Source organism: Oncorhynchus mykiss, chromosome 12 (assembly GCF_013265735.2).
Source record: "Oncorhynchus mykiss isolate Arlee chromosome 12, USDA_OmykA_1.1, whole genome shotgun sequence".
NCBI classification, from domain to species: Eukaryota; Metazoa; Chordata; class Actinopteri; order Salmoniformes; family Salmonidae; genus Oncorhynchus; species Oncorhynchus mykiss.
Genome location: NC_048576.1, coordinates 48,984,563 through 48,998,508, shown reverse-complemented (window position 1 = coordinate 48,998,508; position 13,946 = coordinate 48,984,563). Strand labels below are relative to the sequence as shown.

The following is a 13,946-nucleotide window of genomic DNA, read 5'->3' as shown; positions in this document are numbered from 1 at the left end:
GATGTAGGCTGTGTAGCGGTTAATAGTCATGGTATGAAGGTTTGTCTTGGAGAGGTTTTTGCACCTGGTCAGAGACAGATGTTGTATTGTGCACTGAAGTCCACAATCGAAGGGAAACGGTGAGAGGAGGAGAGCGCGTAGAGACGAGAAGGAATTATACAACGGGCAAAGTGATGCTGGTAGCCTAGCTCTCTGACTTGTGACGTTGCTGAATGCAAAGTGCTACATTTCTACGTAGCAGGGTCTCCCCCACCAGGGCGCCATGTGCCGTTGATACCCGCTGCTGTGGCTGTCGGCTCCATAAAATATTGGCAAAAAATTATCTCAAATGTATTAGGTGGAAAGGTACACATTTCCTGACTCAAAACCGATAGTACTTTTGACAAAAATAGCTAATTTAGCTGTGCGCTTTCAATAAAACAAATTTGTCCACACAAATTGGTCTTGATTCATGAATTCACTGGCAACGGAGCAGAGCAAGGCCTGCATCCAGCGACATCACGAGTCACGTGACACCAACCGCAACTGGTGTGTTCGGGGACCGAGGTGTTTTGTTGTGTGAAGTGACATACTGTATGACCCAGTGTGAGTAAAATAAGCATCCTGAGAGATTGCCTAGCATCTAATTGAATGAAATACTCCAATGAGTAGTTAGGAACCTAGACTGCTTTTCCCTACAGTGAGAGTCGAGGTCTAGGGTGAAGTTCCTCCTAGATGCTGATCTTGCATTTCCATCCACATGGATGGGGCTGTAGTGGAGCGAGTCGAGAGCTTCAAGTTCCTCAGTGTCCCCATCACTAAGAAATTAACATGGTCCACACACACCCACATAGTTGTGAAGAGGACACAACATGGGCATGGGCCCTCAGATCCTCAAAAAAAGTCATACAGCTGCACCATTGAGAGCATCTTGACTGGCTGCATCACCGCTTGGTACAACAACTGCAAGACATTGGGTGGTGAGTACGGCTCAGTACACAATGGTCTGAGGCACTGCATCGCAGTGCTAGAAGCATCACAACAGACGCGGGTTCGAATACAAAAAATATTTTAAAAATACGTATTCATTAGCGAAATGTTCACCAACCAGTCCGATTAATCTCTTGAGCAGTATAAAAAAATATATATCAGAAAATGTATAAAAAAACAAAACATTGAAATACCAAATGTATTATTATTATTTTTTTTACCTTTATTTAACTAGGCAAGTCAGTTAAGAACAAATTCTTATTTTCAATGACGGCCTAGGAACAGTGGGTTAACTGCCTGTTCAGGGGCAGAACGACAGATTTGTACCTTGTCAGCTCGGGGGTTTGAACATGCAACCTTCCGGTTACTAGTCCAACGCTCTAACTGGCTACCCTGCCGCCCCATTTGAACCGAGGCCTGAAGATATCTGAGATGAGTGTGTGAGTAACAAGACCCAGCCCAAATACTCTAACTAGTTACCGTTTTACAACATCACAGACAGGTGCACAGCCACAGCCAGCACAAAGATATCTATTTTTTCTTAGCTCCGTGAGCATTAAATTAGGTCACACACAAGAACACACACACTCACTTACTCACTCACTCTCAGGGCGACAGTGAAAAACACCTTCAAGGGGGATGCTTAAGTCTAGCAAGACCACATTTGCATCTTTATAAATCATTAACGTGATAGTTAGCCGTACCTTCACACCAGAGAAGGAGCCTCAAGGTTACGTGACCATAAATAAATGCATCAGCGTGCCAGGCGGTCTGTTAGTGAGCTGGCCAGTGCTGATAAAAGATGGGTATCTAGCCTCAGTGAGCCACTGAGTGATACCAATGATGTACAAAAACCCTGGATGGCTGATGCTATGTATTGGCCAATGAGAGGCTTTGATGCCACTAGTAGGCCATATTGGCACTTCCCAGAATGTGCAGTCCTCCATAGGAATGAATGGAATTCTATAGTATTTCAAAGACAAAATTACATTTATTTAAGTATGTTTTTGTTGTAGTGGGGACAGTAACATCAGTACTTTCAAAAAATTATACTTTAAGGAAAATGTTTGCATATATTTGTTTTTTATTTAGCTCACATAATATAATTTAAAAGTATGCATTTAAGGTGTCTGTAATATAATACAAGTGACAAAATCAAATGTAGACATTAATAAATGCATTTCTATAACTTCCTAAATATTTTTTACAGAGTTGGGGGAGTGCCAAGATGGAGGCGAGGTGGCTTCAAAACATCTAGTGTATATATAAATTATTTAGTGACACCTGTCTGGTTGGATATAGTGGAGACTGGTTGGGTTTAATGAGAAAAGGGATAAGAGGAGAAATAATTCAAGGAGCTTCATTGAAAATGTATCTGTGTTGGTGTTTCTAGGTAATTTGACGTCTATTGTCTACTACACTGTTACACTGGCACACTGTGATGCTGACGGGGACAGTGGCCAAAATGACCCGAGGAGTGTATGTCTATTTAAAGTGGGTGGGTTGGAACCTTTGATGTTCTTCCGACCTGAGTTCAATGGAATGAGCTCGCAGGCACCCCCCCTCAGGGGGCTACTGGGGGCGTTTGCTACACCTTTTTGTGAGAGGGCATACCATTTCAAATTCAAGCTTACTACACCTGCAAGCGCGCAGAGGAGACGTTACACCATTATATGCCATCCATTGACATAAATTAATAGTGTGTTCTCGCCACAGATGGTGCTAAGAATAAATGCAATTCTTGAGAAAATATGTAATATAGATTTTTTTGGGGGCGGGGGGTGAAAGTTGCTTTGCCATTTTAAAGTCCTGTATCAGCATCAGCTAGGGGGTCCTCCCTAGGCAGGAAACTGAAGTATACAGTCTGAAATGGAGTGATGATATTTCCCGAACATGTCAATAAGAAACTCTCATTTTAGTTTTCTGTTGCACAGTGTTTTGAAATGTTTTGCTATGGTGTGGACGTAATGAATCTTTAGTGTATTGAACGTCACCTGTGCTCAGTGTGAGAAGATCAAACTAAAAGAGAGAGAGAGGAGGAGCTGGAACAAAGGGGGACATTCTCTGAGGCTGTGTTGTTGTGTGTACAGCCTCCATGTGCTTTTTGGTTTTAAAAAAAACGGGCACGTTTCACAGCTACTTAACACCTCCCGTTTAAAAATTGAGCATTTTAACACCCCTCTTTAAAACAGTCCCCCTCTCCCTTTTTCCCCAATTATTCTCGTTCTCTCTCCCTCCCTCATCACTTTATCTTCCCTTCTCCATTTCTCTCACACACATCCCCTCTCTCTCGCTCTCTCTCTCCTTGACTCTAACTCTGCACTACTGTGAAGTAGACCTCCATTGAGGGTTTTGGTTAAGAACTGCCCTCTAGTGGAATTATCACCTCACACATCATCCTCACCACATCTCTTTGCACGCTAGCAAGTTGTGCTAAATTGTCTGATAGGCGATACATGTAAAACATAGTGTCTTCCAAAAGTCTTCATGAGCAACACATGGACATTGTATTTGCTTTATCATTGCACACATTCACCTAGCTGCCCACAAGCATGCATGTTAACACACATATGCATGCACACAGTATGCAGTCACACATACAGTACATGCACACACACACACACACACACACACACACACACACACACACACAGGTGTTACCCACCTCTCCTCCCGACTGTGAGGGCTCAAGAAGCGAGCGGAGTCCTCCTCGTGGCTGCTGTGTAGGCTGCTCTCCCTGCTGGGAAACACAGCCCAGAGATACAGTGTTAGAGTGTAATATGTGTTATTTAACACACACCGGCAGAGATCTGTCTGTTTGTGTGTGTGTGTGTGTGTGTGAGACAACTAGAAAAGTTCAGAGTTAAATGAAATGCAACAACTCAACAGAAAAAGCTATGGATGCAAAGATTGACCATCTATGAGGTCAAAATTATAGTTTTATCCATGCTTTGAAGCTACACTGAGTATACAACGCCTGCTCTTTCCATGACATACACTGACCAGGTTGAATCCAGGTGAAAAGCTATGACCCCTTTATTTATGTCCCTTGTTAAACAATGTAGCATCTCCTGGCTTCCCCGCAGAGCCTACAAACCACTGAAGCAGACCTTTGGAACATCTACATTATAAAAAGTTGAATAAATCCATGTAATATAGCCTACACCGTCACAATAAATCCACTGTTTATTTTAGACAGGTCTAGAGATACATGATATGAAGAAAATGCAGTCTATTTCAGAAGAACAGAATAGCATACTCTGAGTTGTCCTTATGTTAGGCCCTGATCTGGCCATGACATATGTCTGTGGGCTACACTAGTTAATTTAGCAGACAAGGTTTGTTTATAATTCTGTGGCATTCTTCTATAGTATATTATAGTATGAAGAATACAATTGAATATAGCTGAATAAAATATAAAATATATTTTCTCTAAACGATTTGAGGGAGTGTGCACATGCGGCTATTCTGTGTTGAGCAGTTAACAAAGAAACAGGTATTCCTATATGCTTCATTTAGAATTATTTATTGAACTTAAGTTGTGATACAAATGTTGGGCTATATGTTTAGATTTTTAATACATTCTAAGGCTGCATGATGCTACTCTAATGATGATTTTTTTTTAAGTTGCATGAAAAACACGAGCTCTGCTTAGTTTTTTTGCGCAGGCTGTACACACTTCATCAGCCTCTCATTCACAATTTGACAAGCACTTGTTAAATGCCTAGAATTTCCTGTCCTTTGTAATGCCCCCTAAAGAAAATCCATGCCTTTTGCGGCCAGTGGCCGTTATGCTCGTGGGCTGAATATAATCACATTATTCCCTTCTCCCAGCTGCGTGCCGAAGCACCTGTCACTCACATGGCTCTCCGTCACATGATCAGGTCTTTCTCACTCGGGTCTTTCTCACAAGCAATGCTTGGATTCAAGATCCAAGCATTGCTTCCAAATGCCACATCAGGAAAGCGGGTTTGAGTCAATATTAGCCAATGTGTTATGTATGTTATGGTTAGGTTAGGAGTTGTTCCTGAATGTGACCTGACTAGGAAAGACTCCATCCAGTCCCTAGTTATAGTAGCCTATTGCTAGGGGTCGACTGGCTAGTTGGTCAGGTCATGTGAGAAAGAAAAAAAACTGCTGGCCCTATGAAGCCTAATCCTGGATTAAAAAGTATATCCATGGAACATTTTCTTGTCTAGAACTAGTATTAAATCTGTGTCCGGGAAACCGGCATGTAGAGACATATCCTGTATCTCTGGTCGTCTAGTCACTTTAAGCTATAATTCGTTCTATTGAAAGTATTTCCATGCATTGTTGCCAGTGTTCAGGCAGCAACATTTATGTAAAAACAGTGGGGATATTTTCTGTCAAATAGGCATCCAGACAAAATCAACGGCAACTACATCAACAAAAGACAAGCCTCCATTGGTCGGATAGGCCTCTTCACATAACCAAGAGTGCCACAACTGCAATGTGCCTTACATGTACCACATGAAAGAGTGAGACAGAAAAGTGGCACATCTCATAGCAAATAATATACCTTCAGAGCAGCCTGTCGGTTTCTGCGATAGCCAACTTGGCAAGACTTGCCATGACAACAATAAGGCGTGGGTGCATGAATCTGCCATCCAGGCTATGTGTCAGAGCACTGGAAACTAAAGGCTGACTGGGCTACATAAGCAGCAGTACTGTTTTATATTAATTAAATCAGAGCTGTGTTTCGAATGGTACCCTATTCCCTATTTAATGTACTACTTTTGACCACGGCCCATATGGGGGCTACAAAAGTAGTATACTATATAGGGAATAGGGTGCCATTTGGGACGTAGCCCAGGTCTTCAGAAAGCAGTGTTGGCTATGAATATTTCATATAGCCCTGTAGACTCCTTCCAGCTGTCCCCTGGCACTTCTACATGGGCTGTGTCCCAAATGCCCCTTGTTGCTTATATAGAGCACTACCTTTGACCAAAACCCTATGGACCCTGGTCAAAAGTAGTGCATTACATAGGTGTCATTTGGGACACAGATTTACCTTTAGCTCTCAGTTGTAAGGCTGTACATATCAATGGGACTAGGACATTGGTCAACTCCAGAACTATCCACAGTAATAAGCATGGATTGTAGTTCTCACTTTGTCTCTTGGAATGGCTGTAGTATGCAGTCAGAGATCAGTTTCACCTAATCTCAAAATTTAGTAGCTGATTTGTTTAGTCATCAAAGTCGAACCAATGCTACAAAGTAGTGAACAGCCAGGGACAATACTGTAGTAGTCAATAGTCCTCATAAAATAAAAATATGCACTTTCAACTTAGACGCAGTTAGTAACAGACACCAGGCAACTCCAGGCAATTAACATTATATTATGCAAATAAAATACAATGGCCAAAACTTCAAATTCCAATAGTGAACATAAACCCCCATTTGAAAACAATACAAACCATTTATTTCCCAAACGATGTACTATTGCATTCCAGTGCTGTGCATATCATCCAGATTCACTGAAGACCAAACTCTGGCAGCAATGGCATTTGTATGTATGAAACATTTGTATCCATTATTCTTAAGCGCACTCCTCCATTTCCTGCTGTTTGATGATGCATTGTATCATGGGCCTGGTTTAATTTATAATGCAATTCATACTCTGCACTGTGGCTTAGGTAACATTTCAATGTGCCTATTTAGTCAAGATAAGCTTGGGGGTGAAAATAACCTGTTTACAGAACATGTATATTATCAAATTTGGACGTCAACAGCTGGTATATATGAGAAACACAAACCTGGGATGGAGTTTCAATAAACAAATAGGGTCCCGTTGAGGACTTCAACCACTAAAGTGCAGTTTTTTTCGTGTCACTAATCACTATTAGGGGCTTGTTCAAGTGAAAAAGTGATGGAAGCTGTAGAAATCAACAAACCACATCCCTTTGATAGAAGTAGGTAGGTGTCATTTTTTTCCGCAGGAGGATTATACACAAAGACAAAAGAAAAACAAACTGGATTCCAGCTCTCCACTACAGACCAGGTCCTGCATTCATAAGGCGTTGAGATCAGTTGGAGTGCTGATCTAGGATCAGTTTTTAGATCACAATCAATACAATTAAATGGACAAGAGGCACCTGATCCTAGATCAGCACCTCCTAGTATAATCATAATTATTGTTCTGTTTAATGGTTCTGATATGATTCCATTACTACATGGTTCCAACTACACGTTGATGCATAAGGGTGCCTTAAGCTGGCCCAAATATGTCTAACACTTAATGGGTAACCCACTGTGTATTTTACATTATACACAGTTTTGCACACTAATGGTTAAGATTAGGATTGGGGAGGGGAAGCACATCATAGATCTGTACCTAGGGGAAACTTACCTGCTCTCACTGTAGTGATCCTTCTTCTCGCGCACGTTCAGCCAGCGGTGCAGCAGGAAGCGCTTGCGTCGCGGCGAAGCGCTGGGTGTGGAGCAGTTGGACCAGGTGGTTGCCGCGTCCTCGTCGCTGGATGGTGTAATCTCGATGGACGGCAGCTGTAAGTACTCCATGCCCCCTGAGAAGGAGTGCGACCCCTGGCCCTTACTCATGACCTCTGACCTCATAGTGGCAGCCGCTGCAGACACAGCCGGGGTCACGCTGCTCTCGCTCTGCACGTTCTTCATGCGCCGCATCTTGAAGCGCTTGCGGCGGAGGGACGGAGTGGCAGAACTGGAGAGGGCGGAAGAGTCACCACCCGCAATGGGTACCTTTCCCCCGGCGGATGCTTCTGATCCTGGGTCTCCATCCGGGGTCTGCCAGTCCCCCGGGGCTTGCACCTGGAAGGAGGGGAGCCGGAGGGTCTCGGTCATGATCTTCTGTCCCACCGACAACTGGCTCATATAGGAATACAGCAGCCGAGGCGGACACGTCTATCCAGAGAGGATGAGAGAGAGAGAGGGAATGTGTGCCTGGCAGGATGCTTCCTGGGCTGCACTAACGTAGGTGGAGAGAGCCTCTCTCACTGTTTTGTCCAGAGTGAGAGTGAGTATACAGTATCAGTATAGCATCTTCTTGTGTCATTATCCTTCCCGGTATCTATGCTCTATGGATTGAGGTCTTGTGCATTTCTGATCCAGCTGCCACAGCGTGTTCTTAGCCCACTTAGATGAGTTCTCTTCAGGGCTCCCTTGCTCTAGTCCCTGGTATCACAGCCATGGCCTAGAGGTCAGAGTAAAGTGAAAGGGTGCTGTATGCTAAGTATGGTTTAGCCACATACATGCAAGTATTCACAGCTCCCATTCACAATTATACACTCAGATAAACTAAATGATGCAGATACGCACACGCACAAGGAGCACAGGACTTTGTTATTAGGATTGGTTTCCTCTCGTTCCCAGCAGGGAGACAATTCAGAGCAAAATACTGTTGATTCCCCTGTGATGGGAGGCTAACCTCTTCCTGCTTCCTAAATGGCTCCCTATTCCCTACATAGGGCCCTGGTAAATTGTAGCACAGTATGTAGGGAATAGGGTGCCATTTGGAATGCAGAGTCTAAGATAAGTGAGACACGTCTATCATCAGTGGTCCTGAGGGGGAGAACCTGCAATTTCTCTGTAGGCTAAAACGTCAACAAAACAAAGAAGCTGATCGTGGACTACAGGAGACAGCAGAGAAAGGATGGCCCCATCCACATTGACGGGGCCGCTGTGGAGAGGGTCAAAAACCTCTCCAAAACAATACAGCAAGATGGCGTCGACAGAGATGGTCACCTCGCTTCAAGTCCTGAGGAAACTATGCACTAATTTTGTTTTTTTATGTATTATTTTTACATTGTTAGTCCAGCAAATCTTGAGTGTTATTACATACAGCCGGGAAGAACTATTGGATATAAGGGCGACGTCAACTTACCAACATTATGACCAGGAATACGACTTTCTCAAAGCGGATCCTTTGTTGGATCTAATCCCAGAGGCCGACCCAAAACAACGTTGTCTCTGCACGGAGCGGCCTCCTGGTCAGACTTAAAAGGCGAGCACACCACCCACCCCTTCCAGAAATATTAGTGGCCAATGTCCAGTTTCTAGACAAAAAGGTGGACAACATTAGGGCACGAGTTGCCTTCCAGAGAGAGATCAGAGATTGTAACATTCTCTGTTTCACGGAAACATGGCTCACTCGGGATATGGTGTCAGAGTCGGTACAACCACCGGGTTTCTTCATGCGTCGCGCCGACAGAAACAAACATCTCTCTGGTAAGAAGTAGGACGGGGGTGTATGCCTCATGATTAACGAATCATGGTTTAACAATAACAACACACAGGAACTCAAGTCCTTTTGTTCACCTGACCTAGAATTCCTTACAATCAAATGCTGACTGCATTATCTCCCAAGAGAATACTCTTAGATTATAATCTGAGCCGTGTATATCCCCCCCAAGTAGATACCTCGACGGACCTGAAAGAACTTCACTGGACTCTATGTAAACTGGAAACCAGATATCATGAGGCTGCATTTATTGTAGCTGAGGATTTTAACAAAGCTAATATGAGAACAAGGCTACCTAAATTCTACCAGCACATTGACTGCAGTACCCACTCGAGCGAAACACTGGACCACTGCTACTCCTACTTCCTTCCTCCCCCGCCCCTCCCTTCGGAAAATCCGACCACAACTCCATCTTGTTCGTACCGCCCTATAGGCAGAAACTCAAACAGAATGTACCAGTGACTAGAACCATTCAAAGGTGGTCTGACAAATCGGAATCCACGATTCAAGATTGTTTTGATCCTATGGACTGGAAAATGTTCCGGGAAGCCTCAGACAATAACATTGATTTATACGCTGACTCGGTGAGTGAGTTTATTAGGAAGTACATTGGAGATGTTGTAACCACTGAGTATTAAAATCTAGCCCAACCAGAAACTGTGGGTAGACAGTGGCATTTGTGCAAAACTGAAAGCGCGAACCACCGCATTCAACCATGGAAATAGGTTGTGGAATATGGCCAAATATAAACAGTGTAGTTAATCCCTATGCAAGGCAATCAAACAAACTTACTGCCAGTATAAGGACGAAATTGAGTCACAATTCAATGGCCCAGACACGAGACGTATGTGTCATGGTCTACAGGCAATTACGGAATACAAAAAAAAAACAGCCACATCATGGACACCGGCGTCTTGCTTCCAGACAAGCTAAACACCTTCTTTGCCCGCTTTGAGGATAATACAGTACCACCAATGCGGCTCGCTACCAAGAACTGCCCCCTCTCCTTCTCCGTGGCTGACAAGAGTAAAACATTGAAACATGTTTACCCTCACAAGGCTGCTGGCCCCACATGCTTCAAGATGGCCACCATTGTTCCTGTACCAAATAAGGCAAAGATAACTGAACTAAATGACTATCACCCGGTAGCACTCACTTCTGTCATCATGAAGTGCTTTGAGAGACTAGTCAAGGATCATATCACCTCCACCTTACCTGCCACCCTAGACCCACTTCAGTTTGCATACCGCCCCAAAAGGTCCACAGACAATGCAATTGCCATTACACTGCACATGAAAACAACCTCTCACTCAACATCAACAAAACAAAGGAGATGATCGTGGACTTCAGGAAACAGCAGAAGGAGCACCCCCCTATCCACATCCACTGGACAGTAGTGGAGAAGGTGGAAAGTTTTAAGTTCCTCGGCGTACACATCACGGACAAACTGAAATGGTCCACCCACACAGACAGCGTGGTGTAGAAGGCGCAACAGCGCCTCTTCAACCTCAGGAGGCTGAAGAAATTTGTCTTGTCATCTAAAACCCTCACAAACTTTTAGATGCACAATCGAGAGCATCCTGTCGGGTGTATCACCGCCTTGGACGGAAACTGCACTGTCCTCAACCGCAAGGCTCTCTAGAGGGTAGTGCGGTCTACACAACGCATCACCAGGTGCAAACTACCTGCCCTCCAGGACACCTACAGCACTCGATGTCACAGGAAGGCCAAAAAGATCATCAAGGACAACAACCACCCGAGCCACTGCCTGTTTCCCCCGCTATCATCCAGAAGGCGAGGTCAGTACAGGCGCATCAAAGCTGGGACCGAGAAACAGAAGCTTTTTCAATCTCAAGGCCATCAGACTGTTAAACAGCCATCACTAACTGGCCACTACCGACTTTCTTATTGGCAAACTCAATAGCCTTGGTTTCTCAAATGACTGCCTCGCCTGGTTCACCAACTACTTCTCAGAAAGAGTTCAGTGTGTAAAATCAGAGGGCCTGTTGTCCAGACCTCCGGCAGTCTCTATGGGAGTGCCACAGGGTTCAATTCTTGGACCGACTCTTTTCTCTGTATATATCAATGATTTCGCTCTTGCTGCTGGTGATTCTCTGATCCATCTCTACGCAGACGACACCATTCTGTATACATCTGGCCCTTCTTTGGACAATGTGCTAGGCAAACCTCCAAATGAGCTTCAATGCCATACAACACTCCTTCCGCTAGTGGAAATAAGTGCATGCTCTCTAACCGATTGCTGCCCGCACCCTCCCGCCCAACTAGCATCACTACTCTGGACGGTTCTGACCTAGAATATGTGGACAACTACAAATACCTAGGTGTCTGGTTAGAGACTGTAAACTCTCCTTCCAGACTCACATTAAGCATATCCAATCCAAAATTAAATCTAGAATCGGCTTCCTATTTCGCAACAAAGCCTCCTTCACTCACGCTGCCAAACATACCCTCGTAAAACTGCCTATCCTACTGATCCTTGACTTTAGCGATGTCATTTACAAAATAGCCCCCAACACTCTACTCAGCAAACTGGATATAGTCTATCACAGTGGCATCTGTTTTGTCACCAAAGCCCCATGTACTACACACCACTGTGACCTGTGTGCTCTCGTTGGCTGGCTCTCACTGTCGCCAAACCCATTGGCACCAGGTCATCTATAAGTTTTTGCTAGGTAAAGCCCCCCCTTATCTCAGCTCACTGGTCACCATAGCAACACCCACCCGTAGCACACGCTCCAGCAGGTATATTGCACTCGTCATCCCCAAAGCCAACACTTCCATTGGCCGCCTTTCATTCCAGTTCTCTGCTGCCAATGACTGGAATGAATTGCAAAAATCTCCGAAGCTGGAGTCTTATATCTCCCTCTCTAACTTTAAGCATCAGCTGTCAGAGCAGCTTACCGATCACTGTACCTGTACAAAGCCAATCTGTAAATAGCTCACCCAACTACCTCAACCCCATATTATTACTTACCCTCTTGCTTTTTTGCACCCCAGTATCTCTACTTGCACATCTATCACTCTGGTATTAATGCTAAATTGTAATTATTTTAGCCTCTATGGCCTATTTATTGCCTTACCTCCCTACTCTTCTACATTTGCTCACATTGTACATCGATTTTTCTATTTTTCTTTTGTGTTATTGAATGTACGTTTGTTTATGTGTAACTCTGTGATGTTGTTTTTGTCACACTGCTTTGCTTTATCTTGGCCAGGTCGCAGTTGTAAATGAGACCTTGTTCTCAACTGGCCTACCTGCTTAAACAAAGGTGAAATAAAAATGTTTATAAATAAAAACTTACATAGAGTGGCTGCTGCCAAAATCCAGACCTAAATCCAGACCTAAATCACTGGGCACTTTAAAAAATGGATTTAATAACAGGTATCACTAGTCACTTTAAATAATGCCACTTTAAAATTGTTTACATATCCTACATTACTCATCTCATGTATATACTGTACTCTATACCATCTACTGCATCTTGCCTATGCCGCACGGCCATTGCTCATCCATATATTTATATGTACATATTCAATCCCTTTACATTTGTGTGTATAAGGTAGTTGTTATGAATTTGTTAGATAACTTGTTAGATATTACTGCACTGTCGGAACTAGAAGCACAAGCATTTCGCAACACTCACATTAACATCTGCTAACCACATGTATGTAACAAATAAAATGTGATTTGATTTGAAACCTTAAAGTTCCTCGGCGTGCATCACTGATGACCTGAAATGTTCCCTTCACACAGACAGTGTGGTGAAGAAGGCACAACAGCGCCCAACAAATTAAATTAACCCCCCCATAAACTCCAATAAAATGGTTTCATCCAAATCTGGCAACCCTGTTTAGCTTTCGCGCTAAAGTTAGACTAGGCAGTATTTGGGGTGATGATCTGTGAGGTAATTTGTCAAAAACTGTAAATGACTTGTTTATGCACTCTTGTATACACTGTCATAAGTACATCGAAGACTTGCGATATACTGAAAAGTGGCTAAACTAAGTTCATATTTTCGGGGCAATGGGCGCAGCCGACTTTGACTTTCTTTATTTGCGTCTTATAGTGAATGGCATTCTGAGATTATGGAGTTTTCGCTTGTCAAACATAAACAAACATGGCTGCCATCATAAAGAATTTAGCTGCTGTTAGCTTAGCTGACACGCATCTCTTTTCTAAACAATATTACATTACTGCCTTGTGCTCACCAGAGATGTGGTACACTGTAAACAAGTCTAGCTGTTAAGTCGCTAACTTATGTTTAGTTTTTGCCTGTTATTTATTTATGTGTTCCGTGTGATGATTGGATGATGAATTTCACATTTATCTATTACAATAAAAGGTGAAATTGAGGAATAAAGTTGTGAATATCTTTATTTCCCATCAGTACAAAACATTGTTAAAATGCTTTTCAGACAACAATGCTGTTTAGACGCATTTGTTGCTTCCTACATTCTGTTGCTACTGTTCCAATCACATACAGTATTAGCGATGGTACGCTGCAGGGACCACTCAACCATAATCACAAATATGTGCTCGTACTTGTCAAAGGGTTAACCTCAGGAGGCTGAAGACATTTGTCTTTGGTCCTAAGACACCCACAAACTTCTACAGATGCACAATTGAGAGCATCATGTCAGGCTGTATCACCACCTGGAAAGGCAATTGCACCGTCCACATCCGCAGGGTTTTCCAGAGGGCCGTGCGGTCAGCACAATA

At 43.5% G+C, this 13,946-nt stretch overlaps 1 protein-coding gene across 10 annotated transcripts in view; it reads right to left on the bottom strand.

The window, feature by feature from the left end:
- LOC110537710 (protein Aster-B) overlaps positions 1-13,946 on the bottom strand; it is a 174,680-nt gene that overhangs the window by 99,075 nt on the left and 61,659 nt on the right. For 2 of the 10 annotated variants that reach the window (XM_021623984.2, XM_021623986.2), the window contains exons 1-2: positions 7,340-8,206; positions 3,635-3,709 (exon numbers count right to left, since the gene is read on the bottom strand). In XM_021623984.2, the coding sequence (XP_021479659.1) occupies positions 3,635-3,709; positions 7,340-7,839 (575 nt within the window). In that variant the 5' untranslated portion in view covers positions 7,840-8,206. Of the gene's footprint in view, positions 1-3,634; positions 3,710-7,339; positions 8,209-13,946 lie in introns of those variants that run through there. The other 8 variants (XM_021623978.2, XM_021623985.2, XM_021623982.2 and 5 more) reach the window with 6 other exon arrangements.